At 40.1% G+C, this 20,286-nt stretch overlaps 1 protein-coding gene across 1 annotated transcript in view; it reads right to left on the bottom strand.

The window, feature by feature from the left end:
* TTC39B (tetratricopeptide repeat domain 39B) overlaps positions 1-20,286 on the bottom strand; it is a 146,745-nt gene that overhangs the window by 93,983 nt on the left and 32,476 nt on the right. Inside the window, exon 2 of the mRNA XM_029203285.1 lies at positions 15,558-15,592. Coding sequence (XP_029059118.1) covers positions 15,558-15,592 — 35 coding nt within the window. The remainder of the gene's footprint in view (positions 1-15,557; positions 15,593-20,286) is intronic.

Below are 20,286 nucleotides of genomic sequence, written 5' to 3'. Positions count from 1 at the left end.
ATAGATTTTGATGAAACTCAAAAAAATAAAGTAGGCTTAGAGATGGTCAGTGACTTGACAACTTTCTTGTCTTGCCTTAAGGGCTCTTACACATATTAGAACTGGACTGTTTCTGTGATGTGGCTCACAATTTAATCTGATCATAAAAGTAGCAGGTAATGTACTCTGATATCTCCTGATTTAAAATAATAAAGTCCTTACAGAGAACTGGAAACAAAGAAGGAAATTAAAACTGTATATGTATCCACCATGCATGTTATTTTTACCTGTGGTTAGGCTAACTAATGGCCCCAAAGATATCCAAGTCTCAACCCCTGGAACCTATGAATGTTACCTTATATGAGAAAAGAGGCTTGCAAGTGTAATTAAGTTAATAATCTTAAAATGGGAAGATTATCCTAGATTATTTGGTTTGGGCCCTAAATGCAATCACAAGTATCCTTATAAGAGGGAAGCGGCAGGGTATGTGACACAAGAGGCACAAGGTGATGTGACCATGGAACCAGAGTGATTTGAAAAGACTATGCTGCTCGCTTTGAAGTTTGCATAAAAGCAAAGTCAAGGTGCCCTCACAGAAAACATTCTTTGCTGATAAAACAAATAGAAATTAAAAGCTTATAATTGCATTGCCTACAGGGGAGACCAAAACTATGCCTATACCTTTAAACATGCTACTTTATCAGAGCTACATGGAGCTTTAACACATTTTGAGATCATTCTGCTCACAGGTAATAAAAAAAAATACTCCTTGCTGGCTTGAATACTTTCACTCTGGACAATAAACATAAAATAAATAACACAGAAATTACACAAAAATAAAAATCACGTATAAATCTCCAAATACCTCTTCAGTGTTAAGCAATTTCAGAGTCCTTTAAATTTGTTAGTGGCTAAGTCTTCAGACTATTAAATGTGTATGATACATGATACTGAACTATACATTATTTATAAATAATGTACCTAATGCAAACATCACTTCGTCTCTGAGGAGTTCTAGCTACAATGTTCTACAAGCATGATGACACAAAGGGGAAAGGTAGGAAGAAGGGGAGAAAGGGAGAACCAGAGATACTGATTAATTTTCAAAACATAGCCAATGGAGAAGTTTGACACATTTCAAAAGGCAAAGCTCCCAAGTATCTGCTTTTGTGGTGTTTTATTACTCATTTCAGGTTGCTATTTTTATCCGGATGGATAAACATATCAGAAAACAAGGCAGATAAAAAATGGTAGAAAGTTAACAAAAGGTAGTGAAGCTCACTACAACCCCTAAGAGTATGACAGCTCATTTACATAAACTTCAGATGGAAAATGAGTCAGCCCAGAGGTGAATAAAGGCAAAGGAGTCACTGACAATCTGCACAGTGCTTAGTACGCCCAAACAATTGGACATTACCTAATTATGTATGTACGGGTTGATTAACACAACCAGCTGTCATCATTAAAAAGAAGAAGAAAAAAACACATCCCAAAACATCCTTTAACTCACTCTCCCTTTGAACAATCACAGCAATATCATTGTGCCCTATACTTGCTAAGTTCTCAGTAAATGATGGCTGGATTTTTTTTAATGCACTGCAAATCCTTGCAGTTTACTTTTAATATTCATCTATAGTTTCCGATTAGTACATTAATTCAACAAATTTATTAATTCGACAAATACATATTGAGCATCTACTATATGCCAAGCATCGTGCTTGGGTACAGGGTGCACCACGATGAGCAGAAGAGAACAGTCCCGGGGCTTCCCTGGTGGCGCAGTGGTTGAGAGTCCGCCTGCCGATGCAGGGGACGCGGGTTCGTGCCCCGGTGCGGGAAGATCCCACATGCCGCGGAGCGGCTGGGCCCGTGAGCCATGGCCACTGAGCCTGCGCGTCCGGAGCCTGCGCTCCGCAACGGGAGAGGCCACAACAGTGAGAGGCCCGCGCACCGCAAAAAAAAAGAAGAGCACAGTCCCGTCCTCCTGGAACTTCAAGAGTCCAAAGGAACAGACGGTCAAAAAACAAGTAAAAAATAACTACAAAATAAGAAAGGGTATGAGAGGAACAAACAGGATGCCAAGATAGAGGAACGAGGAAGGAGTAACCTATTTAGGTGGAGCCATTAAGCAAAGTGGGAGGACATAGCACCTGAGAGCTGAGGATGACCAGGAAGAAGCTCTGGGAGGAGTGGAAGGAAGTTGCTCTGGTCAGAGAGGCCAGATGCACAAATCTAGGGCAGCAAAGGTCTAGCTCAGTCAAAACGCTGGAAGAGGCTTCTGGCTGAGGGCAGAGAATGAGGGTGAGTGGAAGCAGTATGTGGGGACCTGACCTTGACCTCAAGCCTTGCGGGCTGAGGTAGATTGGAGTCTTCATCCTCAGAGACATGCAAACTCATGCACAGATTCTAAGCAAGACAGTGACATCATCCAACTGAATTTCTAAAAGGATCACTCTGTCCTGAATCAAACAAACCTGTTGTTAATAAATTATGAGACAACTGGGAAATTTGAACACTGACAGGATATTTGATGAATGTTGTTAATTTTTTTAGGTGTGACAACAGCCTTGTGATGTTTTTAAAAAGAGGCCTATCTTTTATACGCATACTAAAATACAGATACAGTGATGCCATAAAAGGCTTATAGATTAGATAATAGTTCTGTTTCAGTGCAATTTCCTGGCCTTGTTATCTGAACGGTAATTACCTATAAGAGCACGTCTTTGTTTTCAGGAAGCACATACTGAAATATTTAGAGGTAGAAATAAAGTATACTGTCTAGGATATGATTCCAAATAACCTTGGGGTGGATTATAGATGAAAAACGATCGGCCTTGAGTTAACAGCTGTTGAAGGTAAGTGGTGAGTATACAAGAGCTCAGTTTACTATCCTCTTTACTTTTTATATATGTTTGAAATTTTTCATATTAAAATTTTAAAATAAGGTAACTTCGGCTGTTGTGTGGAGAACAAGTAGGATGCAGTTGGGAGGGTGGAAGAATAGAGAACAAAGGAAGCACGAAAACACATTGGGGGCTCTTAAAGTAATCCAGGCAAAACCTGACAGTACCTCGAGCTGATGTAATAGAGAGGAGAGAGAGAGAGAAGTAAACAGATGGGAAATAAACGTTGGAGGTAGAAATCATCAGACTTGGTAGTAGGGAAGTTAAAGAAAAGGGAAGGAATCAAAGATGTCCACCAGGCACCTGGCTTGAGCAAGTGGGTGGAGACATTTACAAAGATGGAGAAGCCTGGGAGAGGAAAAGGTTTCGGAGGGATGAGGGAGGCGGCCATCAAGAGTTCACTTTGAAACACAGAAATTAAGGCATTTGGGGGCGGGGACTTCCCTGGTGGTCCAGTGGTAAGACTCCACGCTCCCAATGCAGGGGCCTGGATTCGATCCCTGGTCGGGGAACTAGGTCCCGCATGCATGCCGCAACAAAGATCCCTCATGCCACAACTATAACCCAGTTCAGCCAAAATAAATAAATTATTTATTTATTTATTTATTTATTTTTAATTAAGGCATTTGTGAAACATCCAAGTGAGTGATCAAATAGGTAAGGATTGGACCTATTTCCCATTACAACTGTTAAGGTAGTCCCGGACAGAGTAGTAGTCATGCCCAGGCCACTCTTGGAGGAGGTAAGGAAGTCAGTACTGGGAGCAGGGCTTCTCTGACTTGCAGGCACAACTTGGGTGTTGCTACCTGGGGTTGAGTGATGGTCAGAGAGGCTCCTGAGCCTGCAGAAAAGGGAACCACAATGACAAAGGCCCTGTCCATAAGGGTTTACGAGTCATTTTCCATTCATTTTGCCACCACCACCACCAAGTCTTCCACCTCCCCTGGGCCTCCTTGGTCAAATGAGACAACTGGACCAAAGGGTCACTAAGAAGCTTTCCTTTGAGCTTAGGAAATACTGTCACTCCTCCTTAGAGTGAAAGGAAGCATTCATAGAATATACATACCTTAACTTAAAATGTGCATACGCTCCCTCCCCCTCCCCATAAGCTTGTATAAAGAACTACTTATTGTGGAAGGTTCCAATACAATAGCTGACCATTAAAGAAGACCTAACAGTACAAAAGAAAATACACAGAAAAGCAATTCAATACAGGGAAAAGACGCTTGAGATGCTGCTCACTCTGGGCTTTTTAGCGAAATTTATTTCCATTCACTGTATTCCATGGACTCTGTAACACAGATTTTTCATCATGTAATATCCCCAAAACCCAGATGTATCTTAAAATCAAGAGCAACTTTGATTGCCCTAGATCAAAGTTAAATTCTTAGGGAAAGGATCCACACTTGCTTCTGCCAGTTACCTGAAGGCAGAACCAAGCTGATCCACTGAAAATTAAATTACCTGCTTGAAGCTGTTTGGGCCACACTGGTACCTAATGTTCAGACCACAAACCAGCTTGTGACTGAAATTCTGAGAGTGCTAAAAAGTTAAACACAGGATTCCCATACAGCCCATCAGTTCCACTCCTAGGTATATATGCCAGAGAATTACAAACATGTGTCCACAGAAAGAATTGTGCACAGTTGTTTATAGCAGCATTATTCACAACAGTCAAAAACTGGAGAAAACCTGATTGTCTATTAACTTATGAATGGATAAACAAAATGTGGTATATCCACACAGTTGAATATTATTCAGCCCTAAAAAAGAATGAAATACTGACACATACCACAACATGGATAAACCTCAAAAGCCAGACACAAAAGAACATATATTGAATAATCCTATTTTTATGAAATGTCTATACAGACAAATCTAGAAGCAGAAATTAGATTAGTGGTTGCCTAGGGATAGGAGTGGGAAAGGAGAATGACTATAAAGGGGTGCAGGGTTTCTTTTTTGGGTGACCAATTTTTTAAAATTAGATTGTAATGATGGTTGTACAATTCTGTAAATATAATAAACTCCAATGAATTGTAAATTTAAAACAGGGATTTTATGGGATATAAATTCATAATATGATAGAGCTATTTTTTTAAAGTTCCCAGGGCAGAGAATCTCAAGAGAAGTTTTTTTCCCCTCCCTACCTAGTACCAAGATTGAAATACACACATTTCCTTACTGTGTCTTCCTGCATGACAGTTTTATTTTTCCCTTCCCTTAGGCAAAGTCACCTGTAAAATTCTCCATTGTGTTTTTCTCCTTCCTCAGTGGTATATACAATGTCAGCGGCATCTTAGATCCAATGAAATAATTAAATGCCAACCTGGTTAAGAAAAATCAGGTTGAGGTCGGGGCAGAGAGGTGCCCCTCCAGACCTGAGCAACATTTGGATTACCTAGACAGAGAAGCTGGGTCAAGGAAAAGATCACATAAATATGAAAATTAATCTAACTCTGCCTGTAGTTACCAGTTATAATTTAACTACTATGAAGAAAAATATTAACTAGATGTTTTTCAACTGTCATTCACCGAATATCACCCCAGATAACCTTAAAACAGACAAAATTATTGCACCATAATTAACTGATCTAAACTGATGGGGGGCAGGGGCGGAGTTGCCTTAAAAGCTTTACCTCATTCTAATCTACAGTTTGTAGTTCAAAAGAGAAGGTGTGAAGAAGGACGAAATCCATGAGAAAAGCTACACTACAAAATATTTTTAATTCTACTGTAAGCTTCTTATCGCCTGACTAAAAACGTCTGCCTCTTTCAACTTCTAGACGTAAGAACAAATTCACCGTAGTTCCTGTACGTGAACACACACATCCCATTGCCTCAGGACTTGATTAAACACCTATGAATTTCTATATAAGGATAAATTCAAAATTTTTAATAAGGTACTATGGAATATTAAGAGATCACTGCTGAAAACATCTTAAACCTGAATCTGCTCTAACAGTCTTTGCACATAAATTTGATGTCTCCTCTGACTTCTCTAAACTATCATAAAAAGAAAATCTTGATTAAGTAGTACCCGACCAGGCCCCCCAGTTAATTAGATTTTTGTGCCATGGCCCACTGTGGTTTTGATGAGAAAGAGGTTAATTGAAAACACTACCAATTCACTTGATTCCAAGCAGTTAGTCTACTCTTCTCATTAAGTGGAAGCCAGGAATCCATGGTGACCCAAAATCTCTTGTGTCCACAGGTGTCCCAAGCAACCCTGGTATCTCTCAAAACCCAAAACCAATGCCAGCCACTCCGATCTCCCAACCAGAAACAGCTCTTTGGAAACCCTGGAACATTTTATTTATTCTTCACATGTCATATCACTTAATTCATGAACAGACTTGATACCCACCACTACATTTTCAGATACGGTAGTTGTGTACAAACAGTGGGCAAGAAGGATACCCAGTCATCAGAGCACCAAGAAGCACATACCAGTATGGAATTGTTAAATCAGGGAGCCAGAGACTAAGGCAGAGCTAATCTTCTAGCAAATTTCTATAGGCCATGAGATGGGTCTAATGTATGGTTCCTCCCTGAGAGATTACCTCCTATGCTAAACAAGTCAGAAACTTCATAAACAATTTTTTAATTTTTAGAAAGGACATGTTCAATGTCCCACTAACTGTTTTATAAAAAAAAAAATCTCTGGGCTTCCCTGGTGGCGCAGTGGTTGAGAGTCCGCCTGCCGATGCAGGGGACACGGGTTCGTGCCCCGTTCCGGGAAGATCCCATGTGCCGCGGAGCGGCTGGGCCCGTGAGCCATGGCCGCTGAGGCTGCGCGTCCGGAAGGGGCCACAACAGTGAGAGGTCTGTGTAAAAAAAAAAAATCTCTAATTTTCCCTCCAGTTCTAAATGTTAGAGATGTTTGTACGATCTACCAGCTTGTAAATCTAGCAACTTCCCCAAATAGTTAATCACTTAAAATAACACAATTGTTACCACAAAGATCCAGAACTAGGAAAACCTACATCTGTGGTGGTGAATTCGTTAAGCAGAAAAGGAGAGTAGGAGATAATTTTCTTTTGTGGAAATACTTTAAGGTCTCCCTCATCTGTTCACTTGCATTTCATTAGAAATTCAGGAGAAAGTATTCACAGGAAGAAATTAATCACCAGGTTGGCAAGAGGACCACATCCTGCTACAGAGAGGTGGAAGCGTTGCTACCTGCACATAAAACCAAAATATAAAACCAAAATATGCGGTTCAATCAGCATATGGAAAAAGAACTCTACTGATTTCAGCAGCTAATGTATCACAAGAGGAATGTCGTGGCATCGTAAATTTAATAAGAGGGAACGAGAGAGAAATTTTGGCAAACGCTGAAATTAGGACAAAATAAAAGTTCACATAAAAAAAACTGAAGAATTTTTTTTTACAATTAACATACACTTGTAATCAGAGAGAAAACGCACATAATATTTTAAAAGAAAAATCTTGAATAACAGATTACTTCAGTAATATTTTTAATTTCAGAAAGGGTCAGTAATACAGGAGACATAGTACAGTAATATCACACTCTATGTTATGGAATAAAGAGAAACATCCAAGAGAGCTTTCCCTGTGAATGAAGCACATCCTACTAACTTTCAAATGCTGTTTGAAAACAATTTTAGTCATTTTGGAATTTTCTTAACATATGTGACACAAGTCTCTACCCTCTTAAATAGAATATACTAGATATAATTTAAACTTTTTCCAATGTCTCAGAGACAGCAATATGAACATGCCTTTCTCAGTGGAGATAAACAGCATCCAAGGTGGGGGAGTAGTATACTACCGATATTTACTGAGCACCTACTACGTGTTTATACCCATTATCACATTGAAATTAAATTTCATTTTATCTTCCCAATAAATCTGTGAGAGGATGAAGCAACTGAGACTTAGAAACTGTCCCAGAGGGACTTCCCTGGTGGCACAGTGGTTAACAATCCTCCTGATGGACAGGAATAAAGATGCAGACGTAGAGAATGGACTTGAGGACACGGGGAGGGGGAAGGGTAAGCTGGGACAAAGTGCAAGAGTGGCATGGACATATACGCACTACCAAATGTAAAACAGATAGCTAGTGGGAAGCAGCTGCATGGCACAGGGAGATCAGCTCGGTGCTTTTCGAGCACCTAGAGGGGTGGGATAGGGAGAGTGGGAGGGAGACGCAAGAGGGAGGGGATATGGGGATATACGTACGCATATAGCTGATTCACTTTGTTATACAGCAGAAAGTAACACACCATTGTAAAGCAATTATACTCCAATAAAGATGTTAAAAAAATTTTTAAATAAATTAAAAAATTAAAAAAAAAAACAATCCTCCTGCCAATGCAGGGGACACGGGTTCGATACCTGGTCTGGGAAGATCCAACATGACGTGGAGCAACTAAGCCCGTGTGCCACAACTACTGAGCCTGCGCTCTAGAGCCCACGAACCACAACTACTGATCCTGCGTGCCACAACTACTGAAGCCCATGCACCCTAGAGCCTGCACACAACTGCTGAGCCCACGCACCGCAACTACTGAAGCCCACGTGCTCTAGGGCCCACCTGCCGCAACTACTGAGCCTGCGTGCTGCAACTACTGAAGCCCGCATGCCTAGAGCCCGTGCTCTGCAACAAGAGAAGCCACCGCAACAAGAAGCCCGCGCACCGCAACAAAGAGTAGCCCCCGCTCGCCGCAACTAGAGAAAGCCCGCGCACAGCAATGAAGACCCAAAAGCAGCCAAAAAAAAATTTTTTTTAAAAAGAGAAAGAAAGAAACTGTCCCAGATCTCCCAGGCAGTAAATGGCAACTGAGACTGGTGCTCAAGTTCACCTGTCAAGTCCAAGGGCTTGACTCACCAGAAAGGTACATCTTGTTGTGTGCACCTAAGCTAGGTAAAACCACACTGCTGTGCTTTGGAGTTCTATGACTGTATGTCATATTTACTTTCTTCTTTCCCTGCCATTTTTTGCTACTATCAACAAACTGGCTTCTAAAACCACCTCCTCAGGAAGGGGAAGCTGGGACGAAGTGAGAGAGTAGCATTGACATATATACTCTACCAAATGTAAAATAGATAGCTAGTGGGAAGCTGCTGCACAGCACAGGGAGATCAGCTCAGTGCTTTGTGACCACCTAGAGGGATGGGATAGGGAGGGTGGGAGGGAGGCTCAAGAGGGAGGGGATATGGGGATATATGTATACGTATAGCTAATTCACTTTGTTGTACAGCAGAAACTAACACAACATTGTAAAGCAATTATACTCCAATAAAGATATAAAAAATTTAAAAATAAAAATAAATAAATAAAACCATCCTCTCACCATACCTCTTAGAACTCTGGCAAAACTATGACAAAAAGCATAAGTCTACTTACATTCATTGTAAATAGACTCTGGATGGAATCCTCTACTACAAGTAAAGGGCAAGATTTTTAGAGCATGGGCTCTAATACCTACTTTGGCTACCCTTTCTGGCTTTGGGCTCTATTTCAAAGAGGTAAGGTTCTCAGTTAGGTAAAGCATTACTATTATGTGTTGCTACAACTAAGGTGAGAGAAGCAAGTACCAGGGACATTTTGGCAACATTGAAAAGGAAACACAAAACTGTTTAAGAAACAGTCTTAGGTGTCACAAGAAATAATGCACATCAGAAAACTAAAAGAACAAGGCAAGTTCTAGAATGGGTAAACTTTTGGGTTTGGTAAACTGAGCAGGACAGGGAAGTTAAATTTGGAAGTAAAAAAAATGCTGGCAACAGCAGATAAATGCAGCTGAAGACAGGCTGAAAGAGGCAATGAATGGAAAAGAAAATGTTAGATAACAAGAAAGTGAGATAGCATTAAAAAACTATTGTTTTCAAGATGAGAAGAAAACTGTAATATGGTTGACAGTAGGATAAAAGACGCTAAGACATACAAAGCCTCCAAGAATTCCACATTTTAAGAGTTCACAACAGGTTTCTGATAGTCATGAATCAAAGACATCTCGATCACATGGGTCACTTTTGGATGCTATTCTTCTGAGAACCAGTCATACTAAAATCAAAACATCTAAAGCAGATAGAGCAGTTTTTGTGCAAACACAGACATATAGGTCAAAGGAACAAAACAGAAAGCCCAGAAACACAGCATTATCATTTTAATGAGTGTATTATTTGATAAAGTAGGCATCAAACATAAATTTTCTTTTACTCACAGACTTAGCAAATGGCGTTGGACTACTGGGCTAGCAATTTTAGGGTTGACATGAGATAGGGATCTAAATTAACTTCAGTTGGGTTAAGTTCAGGATTTTCTTTTTTTTAGTTCATCTATGACCTTACTGATTTTCTCCCGGCTGGATCTACTTCTGAGAGAAGGCAGTTGAAGTCACCAACTACGGTAACAAAATCATCTATTTCTCCTTGTATATAGTTTGTGCCTCTTGTAGTTTGATGCTCTGTTGTTAGGTACCTACACATTGAGAACTGTTATGTTTTCTTGGAGAACTGGCCCCTCTGTCAATTATGTAATGCCTTCCTTTATCCCCGATAACTTTCCTTACTTTGAAGTCTCTCTGTCCAAAATTAGTATAGCTACTCCTGCTTTCTTCTGATTAGTGTTAGCATGGTATATTTTTCTCCGTCCATTTACTTTCACTCTATATGTGTCTTTTATTTAAAGTGGGTTTCTTGTAGACAACATATAGTTGGACCATGTGTTTTGATCTACTCTGACAATGTCTTTTAATTGGTAAATTTACACCACTGACATTCAAAGTGAATATTGATATAGTTGGATTAATATCTACCATATTCATTACTGTTTTTTATTTGTTGCCCTTGTTCTTTGTTCCTATTCTTGTCTTCTACTCTTTTTCTGCCTTATATTGTTTTAATTGAGCATTTTATATGCTCTATTTTCTCTCCTTTCTTAGCACATCAGCTTTACTTCTGTTTTTACGTTTTTTTGGTGGTTGCCCTAGAATTTGCAGTACACATTTACAACTAATCGAAGTCTCGTTAAAGTACACTATACCATTTCACAGGTAGTATGAGTACCTTATAATAACTAAATAATCCTAATTCCTCCCTCCCATCCCTGTATCATTGTTGTCATTCATCTCACTTATATGTAAGCATACATAAGCATGTATATATACATAAGATATAAACATAAGCATATATAACCAAATACACTGTTGGTATCATTTTCAACAAACTGTTATCTATTAGATCAATTAAGAATATGAAAAAATGTTTTATTTTACTTTGACTTATTCCTTCTTTGATGTTCTTCTTTTTCTTAAGTAGATCTCAGGTTCTGACCCATATTTATTTTTCCTCTCTCTATAGAATTTCTTTTAATATTTCTTACAAGGCAGATCTATGGGCAACAAATTGCTTCAGTTTTCATTCACCTGAGAAAGTCTTTATTTCTCCTTTACTTTTGAAGATAATTTCAGAGCGTACAGAATTCTAAGTTGATGGTTTTATTCTCTCAATACAAACATTTCACTCTACTTTCTTCTGCTTGCCTGGTTTCTGAGGAGAAGCTGGATGTAATACTTATCTTTGCTCCTCTATAGGTAAGGTGTATTTTTTCTTTCAAGATTTTTTCTTTATCTTTGATTCTCTGTAGTTTACAAATAATGTACCTAGAGGTCATTTTTTGACAATCATCCTATTTGGTGTTCTCTGAGCTTCCTGGATCTGTGGTTTGGTGTCTAACATTAATTGTGGAAATTCTCAGACATTATTGTTTCAAATATTTCTTCTGTTCTTTTCTTCTCCTTCTGATGTTCCGATTATGCATATGTTACACCTGCTGTAGTTGCCCCACAGTCCTTGGGTATTCTGTTCTGTTTTATTCACTCTTTGTTCTCTTTGCTTTTCAGTTTTTGAGGACCCTATTCCACTCTATTCAGGATTCTATTTCTACAGCCTCTAGCTCAGAGAGTCTTTCCTCAGCCATGTCCAGTCTAATAAGTCCATCAAAGGCATTTTTCATTTCTGTTAGAGTGTTTTGATCTCTAGCATTTCTTTTTGGTTCTTTCTTATGGTTTCCATCTTTCTGCTTACATTACCCATCTATTCCTACAGTCTCTCTACTTCTTCCATAGAGCCCATTGCATATTAACCACAGTTCTTTTAAATTCCCACATCCCTGCCACGTCTGGTTCTGACGCTTACTCTGTCTCTTCAACCTGTGTTTTTTGCCTACTGGTCTGCCTTGTAATCTTTCTTGATAGTTAAACATGATGTACATGATAAAAGGAACTGTTATAAATAGGCCTGTGGTCATGTGGTGGTGAGGCATGGGGGAGGAGAAGCATTCTATCCACCTGTGATGAGGTCTCAGTCTTTTAGGGAGCCTGTGCCTCTGGACTGGGAACTTCTCAAGTGCTTCTCAGTTTTCCTTCTCTCTTAGATGGGACAGGATGGCCAGAGTGGGCTAGAGCTCCCCAGGGTCAGTTAGGTTCTGGTTAACTACTCTCCCCTGAGGGCAGGCCTTGTTAAGAACAGTAAACTCTGATGTATTTCAGAATGGTTCTTTTTCTTCTCACCCTACTGGAAGCCCAAAGGGATTTTTCTCCTCTATTTACTGTATAAATCTGGTACAGCTTCTGGAGGCAAATTTCACATTGGGGGTGGAGGGGCTCCATATGAGTGGGTCTCCTTATGGTTCTCAACTCCCAGAGTTATTCACACTGAGCCCCCAGCAATTCATCGATCACAGGTGACGTTTTCCCACCCCTGCCCTGGCTTCAACTCTGTACACCATGACTCCCTGTATTTGCCCTTCTGTCCCTCCAGGCTTGGGGGCAGTGATTTTCCCTGTATCCTCTCCTTTCTTATGGATGCAAAATGAGTTGTAGAATTTTCAAGTCTGTTTACCTCTTTACTTGTTGTTAGGACAAAGTGGCAACTTCAAGCTCCTTACTTGGAAAACCAGAAATCGCAAGTCAAGTTCAGAAGGTTTTTGTTTCCCTATAATTTGACTTTTTTTTTAACTAATAGGTGTCGATTGGGATTGACATATATACACTAATATGTATAAAATAGATAACTAATCGGAACCTGCTGTAAAAAAAATAGATAAAATAAAAACTAATAGGTGTTAGAAATTGCTGACAATGCCTTTCAGACCCAAAGGTAAAGCCACTGTCAGTCTAATGCAGCCACTGAAAGCTCAAAGAAACACAAATTTTAACGTGTGCCACCCATCGGTCATGTCAATTACATCAGTCTGACCTGTCTTCATCTCCAAGACCTGAACCCCTCTCTGGTGTGTGTCAAGTGTTCTAGCTTCTCACTGGGAACAGCAGCGCTTCCACTGGTGAATTCCAGTCACCGCCCCACAGTCAGATCCTTTTCTACCTCCTCGACTTCAGTCTACCAGGCCGCCCAAGCTCAATTCCTGCCAACGCTCAGAGCGGAGAAGCCACAGAAGAGCTGAGTAAGATTTCTGGATGGCAAATAATGCACTCACCTTTAAAGTCATTTTTTAAATTACACAAGTAGATTATCTTTCAAAGAGTACAGTATGAAAAGGGAAGGGGGGGAAAAAGAGTAAAACTTTACAGTGGCAAGATGTGACAAACACTATCTCAAGCCAAGTGACGAAGTTTAGCATCAACAGGAGTAAACCAGGTCGATAACATGTATCTTTGATATAATGTGATGAGAATGATACTTTAGGTCTGTGATCTTCCTCCCAAAAACACATGACCTCAGTCTAATCATGAGGAAAAAAACCCAGACAAATCCCAGCTGAGGGACATTCCACAAAACAAATGACCAGTACTCAAAACCAAGGAAACTCTGAGAAACTGTCACAATCAAGCATAGCCTAAGGAGACAGGACGAATGATTGTACTGTGGTGTCCTGAATGGGATCCTGGGACAGAAAAAGGATACTCCATAAAAACTAAAGAAATCTGAATCAAGTATGGACTTTAGTTATAACAATGTATCTGTATTAGATTATTAATTGTGACAAATATATCATTCTAATGTAAGAAATTAATCATAGGGAAAACAAGTGTGGGATATAGAGGACTCTCCATACTATCTTCATAATAATTCTGTAAATCTGAAACTGTTGCACAGTAGAAAGGTTATTTTTTAAAATCCTAATCACAATTAAGTTTTTTATTCACATACACATTCAATGACATAAACACTAAAACTTTTGGACAATATAAAAATTTGCAACTCTAACATAAAAATAGCAATTAAGGGAAAGTATCTGTAGCAAATAGGACAAAATATGAAGGTGTATATATATTTTAAAGTTCATAAGTATGTAAAAGAAACATTGAGAAAAAAGTTAAATAGGCAAAAGAAGACTAGAGTTCATACAAAAGGAAATGCAACGGACTAAACAGTGATTATAAGAAAAAAATTGGGGGGTTGTGTGCACCACATGGCTTGTAGGATCTCAGTTCCCTGACCAGGGATTGAACCCAGGCCACGTCAATGAAAGCCTAGAATCCTAACCACCAGGCCACTAGGGAACTCCCAGAAAAAAATGTTAAGACAAAACAATTAGGTATCATTTAAGCAGCAAAATGGTTTCAAATAATACCTAGGGATGATAATGCTACATTTTAAACCACTTCACTTATACGCAGTTCACAGCCGTGCAAACTGGTGAAACTCTTTTGAAAGTGCTGTGGACTGAATAGCGTCCCCCCAAGTTTCACATGTTGAAGCCCTGATCCCCAGTGTGATGGTATTTGGAGATGAGGACTTTGGGAGATAATCAGGTTTAGATCAGGTCCTGAGAGGGGCGCCCTCATGACTAATGCCCTTATAGGAGGAGACCCCAGAAATCTTGCTCTCTCGCTCTCTCTCCCTCTGCCATGTGAAGACACAACGAGAAGGTGACCATCTGTAAATCAGGAAGAGAGCTCTCACCAGAGCCTGACCACACTGGCACCCTGATCTCTGACTCCAGAACTGTGAGAAAATAAATCTCTGTTGTTTAAGCCACCCAGTCTATGGTATTTTATTATGGCAGCCTGAGCTAACTAACACAGAAAGGCAACTTGAGAAATATCACATTAAGAATAAAAATATTCATCCCTTTTAATCCAATAATTCTACATGGGTGAAGTTAACCTTTTGGAGATATTCAAAAATATGATAAAGCTATACACATTAAAATGTTCACTACTTAGTTTTAAGTTTTTAAACCAGTGAAAAACTAAATGTCTAACAAAGGAGAAATGAATAAGTAAATTGCAATGTTCCATTTGATCTAATATGATGTCATTTAAAATCATTACAAAAATTATGTAGGCTTAAAGGAAACGCTTATAATAAAACTAAGGGCAAACCAAAAGCAAAAATCTACAATATGAGGCTAACCATGTAAATAAATATGGGCAAGATGTAAAAGGGTTAGCTATAAACAAATAAAATTTAATTTGTTGGAAAACATTTTTTCTTTCATTTTAGTTTAATTAAGGTTACAAGAAATAAGACTCAAAAACATATTTGATAGTAACTTTAGACAGATCCTTTCTTAAGCTTAATCACATCCTAACTGTTAAATTACGGAGAAGTGAATTTTTCCAACAATAGCCACTACACTCAAAAAATTCAAAAAAATGAGAAGAAATATTTACATTTCTTATAAGAAAACCGTCAATTTTTCTCTACTACATACTTTTTTATTATGTTACTACTTACACAGAGAGGGTTTCCAAGGCATCTTCAAAGATATCCTGGGGGGGAACAAAAAACACAATGAGTTTCTCAAGAATCAAGAAATTTAAATATAAAAGAGAATGTGTGTGTGTGTGCGTGTGTGTGTGTACTCCCCATGTGTGTGTGTACTCCCCATGTGTGTGTGTGTGTACTCCCCATGTTGTGTACTCCCGTGTGTGTGTACTCCCCGTGTGTGTGTGTGTACTCCCCGTATTGTGTACTCCCCGTGTGTGTGTGTACTCCCCATGTGTGTGTGTGTACACACCGTGTGTGTGTACTCCCAATGTGTGTGCATGTGTGTGTGCTCCCCGTGTGTGTGTGTGTACTCCCCGTGTGTGTGTACTCCCCGTGTGTGTGTGTACTCCCTACGTGTGCGTGTACTCCCTGCATGCGTGTGTGTGTGTGCACGCGCACCTCTCAAGGCAGAGTGGGGACAGTTTGGGTGGGCTGCAGTAGAACCATTCCACTTAACTCTTACTAATGGAATTCTTTTCAGAGAAACCAACACATGAATTTAAGTGAGGTTTAATTTAGGGTTGGCTTTGTCACTAATAAGACGAGTAAGCTACTCAGCCAGCAATCAGACTGGGCGAATCTGAAGAGAATGTGACTCCTTCAGTGGGGTCTTCACTCCTCAGTCTCATCCAACCCAGAAGCAGAATAAAACAAAGAACAGGACCTGCCCGATTCAGTCGTCTCTTTCTCCATGGCTGGCCACGTTAGCACGTCTGGGCCTTCGTGTCACGTCTAACTCCACTACCCGCCCAGCAAGTCTCCCTGTCAGCAGCCTTTATCTGTAGCATACAGGGCAGCCCTTTCCATCATGCCACTGGCCTGTTCAAAATCTGCAACAGGAGAAAAACCCAAACACACACACATACACACATAACACACACACTCACATCTGCTCACAAATCCACACATGCACCCCACGCTCATACACACTGGCTCATACACTCAGTCTCACCCCTAAACTCACAGTCATACACAAACACACATACACTCACTCACTCACAAACTCACACTCACACACGAAGCTCCCTCACAGCTGCAAAAATCAAATCCAAGCTCCTCATCCAGGTATTTGGGACCCACCATAACCTAGTCAAACCTTCAAGGCCTCCTTCTCTCACATCCCTACCACCTTCTCCACAGCCAAGCACCAGGACCTCACTGGTCTCCCTACTCCCAAGCCTGACATCTGCCATTCAGTTCTTCACACAACAGCCGTAGTTATTCTTTCCTTTCCCTTCTTTTAATAAGCTCATACCATTCCACTGCTTTAGACCTCTTTAAAAGCTTTCCATTGCACTTAGAATAAACCCAAATTCCTTCCCATGATCTACAAAGCCCTAAATGACCCTGCCAGCCTCTGTCCACCTCTCCACCCACCAGACTCACTCCACTTCAGCCAAAGGTCTGTCTTTCTGGTCCGTGCACAAGCCAAATTCATCCCACACCTCTCTGCATTGTCTCTCTTTCCTAGAATGTTCTTCACTCAACTCTTCCTATGACTGACTCATTCTCATCCTTCCATTTGCAGTTCAGAAAGCCACCTCCTCAAAGAGACCATCTCTGATAACCCTAATTAAAATTACTAATAGCAGCTTACTTATAGTTTCCCATCACCTGATTTCTTTCATTCATAATACTTATCATAGTCTCTAATCATCTTATTTGTTTCCTTGGTTACAATCTATCTCCATTAGGGCAGGTTCTCATTTATCACGTTTACAGAGAAACCGCCAGGGCTTGGCACAGAGCTGTTGCTCAACAGCTACATGTTGCCTAATGAATGAATGAACTGAGCCTGGACCATCAAAGCACTGATCACATCACCTCATTTACAGATAGGACACAGAAATGACGAAAGAGGGTTACAGAGCTTTTCCCTCGTGTGACCATTAATACTGAACAATGTATACAACATACTGATTCTGCACTTAGGCAGGAAAGGAAAAAAAAATGTGTAAATACGAAAAAGAAGAAACAACATTATAAGTAGTGGCAGAAGTGAGTTTAGAATGTGGGATCCCTGACCTATTGATCTATATTAATACCATACTCTGTGAGGAAGGCACAGTCAAGGGCAATTCTTTCTTACTCCTCACTCTCCAGAAATTAGTGATTGGAACAATATCAGAAGACTTTGTCATTTTGAATCACAGCTCAGTGTCCCACATGTGAGGGGTTGTGGAGAAGGGGAGAGACGAATACTCTCCAGGAATACAGATCTGGTAGTGATGACCTGTTACCTGTGCCAGACACCAGCTCATGGTCCCTCTGCCATCCGTTAACCCCACCTGGGCTGACCTGTACCAGGAAGGGGGAATGCAGAGAGCATGCTCCTCGGAGCTTCTGTGCATCCAACCCCTTCCTCACAAACCTCAACCCAGAGCAGGGCTCACAGCAGACACTGAGATACTGAGTGGGCTTCAGAAAGGATAACTCGGAAAGCCAGTTCTCCTTTTAAAAGGAGACAAGGATAATATTTACACTTAAACAAGTAATACCCCCATCCCCACCTCAAAACAAGAAACACTAAGTTATATCCAGTAAGAAATCATCTTCACTTGAGGAACATCTCTCCATTTTGTCATATGCAGAGGGTTCTGTAAATAAAGCATTCTGTACAACGTGGTAACCAGAGTTAACAATACTACATTACATATTTGAAAGTAGTTAAGAGGGTAGATCTTCAAAGTTCTCATCACACACACAAAAAATTATAACTATGTGAGGTGATGGATGTGTTAACTAACCTTACTATGGTAATCATTTCACAATATATGCATATATCAAATCGCCAATTTATACACCTGAAACACAATCTTATAGGTTAACTACATCTCAATAAAGCTGGTGGAAATTTTTAATTAAAAAAGAATCTTTTAATTTTTAATCTTTAAATTTTTAATGTAAAAAAATCTATTTTTTTCCACTTAGATGAATAATAAAAATTTAAGAGAATGCCTCTCTTAGTAATGGAAAAAATCCACCAGAGTTCTAGGATATTATTCTAATAAACTAGAGATGAGAAAGAGAGAGAGAGAGAGGAAGGAAGGAAGGGAGAGAGGGAGGGACGGAGGGAGGGAGGGAGGGTACTGACTTAAAAAAATGCACAACGTAAGAGTGGCGAGTTAAGTTTGATTTGGGGCAAAATGAGGACTGCAGCCCAGGAGACAGCATTTCAGATAACTGAGAAACTGCTCCAAGGAGGCGAGGGGAGGAACCATGATATATAGGAGTTTTGCAACAAAGGGCAGGTAGTCTGGAATGGCAAAAGATTATTGTTAATTAAAAAAAACCAGATATCTCAGGTTAAAGAATTTAGCGCTTTTGTATGTATGGGAAGATGCAAGAGTCTGGGCTTGCTGAAATCATTCCTTTGATATGCACCTCAGATATCTGTGGCCAGTATCCTGTATTTTCACATCCTGAGTTTCCTCAGGGCTCACCGCAGGGAGTGGCTTCATTCTGATGGCTGCTAGATGGCAGGTATTCTTTTCAGCCCTGAGTTTCCTCAGGGCTCACCCACTCACGTTGGAGGGCTGCAATCGTTGATGACCGTGACATCCTTTGTTTATTGATAAGGCAGGAAATACTCCATTTATAAATATTCCATTCCATGTATAAATATTCCACTTACCAAGGGGAAGAAAACTTTGTCTCTGAAGGCCGGACAAAGGGTAAACTTTTTTCACTTAAGAAAAAGGAAAGGTAAAGAGAAGAACTAAGACTTAACGAGTGCCTATCATGTGTCAGGCACTTTACAAAAGCTCCTCCCAATTTGCAGCAAGCAAATCCAGTCTCAGGTAACTACCTGCCCAATATTACACAGCTGGCAAGTGAAGGAAGTGAGATTCACCCTTAGATTTCTTTAACGCCAAAGTATTTTTTTCAATGTTAATAAAACATATCCAAAACTTGGAGCTAAGGCAGTTGGGCAGAAGTGGAGAGTGGGTGGGTGAGGAGGTGGCGGCATCTCTCTGCAGGTCATACTGCATGTTGTTACACAAATCCTCCCAAGGATTCCTGAATTCTCTAGGAGAACTTCCTTGTGTTTGAGACTTTTCTATTCACTATGAGATTAGAAACCAGATACTGTGAGATGACATGTTAGCTTGCAGATTTCGGAATGGTGAGAAAACCTCAATGATTAGTTTTACAGCCCTGTAGGACACTATCCAGTTTTACCTGTAGCCTAGCAATCTTAATCTAACACTGTTTTTGTTTTAAGCCTATAAATACCCAGTTCCACAAATACCCGGAGAATCAGTTTACCACCTCACTGTTTTCCTCGTTGATAGGCTAAATAAAATTTCTACACGTTCACTTTATATCTTTATGAAACTCATATTTCTAATTTTTGGAAATTATACTTTTAAAACATCTTTATTGGAGTTTAATTGCTTTACAATGTTGTGTTGGTTTCTTCTGTATAACAAAGTGAATCAGCTATACATATACATACATCCCAATATCCCCTCCCTCTGTGTCTCCCTCCCACACTCCCTATCCCACCCCTCTAGGTGGTCACAAAGCACCGAGCTGATCTCCCTGTGCTATGCGGCTGCTTCCCACTAGCTATCTATTTTACGTTTGGTAGTGTATATACGTCCATGCCACTCTCTCACTTGATCCCAGCTTACCCTTCCCCTCCTCGTGTCCTCAAGTCCATTCTCTACATCTGAGTCTTTATTCCTGTCCT

This window comes from Monodon monoceros, unplaced genomic scaffold (assembly GCF_005190385.1).
Source record: "Monodon monoceros isolate NGI ecotype Baffin Bay Population unplaced genomic scaffold, NGI_Narwhal_1 Super_Scaffold_5, whole genome shotgun sequence".
Taxonomy (NCBI): Eukaryota; Metazoa; Chordata; class Mammalia; order Artiodactyla; family Monodontidae; genus Monodon; species Monodon monoceros.
This window is presented reverse-complemented; position numbering and strand designations above follow the sequence as displayed.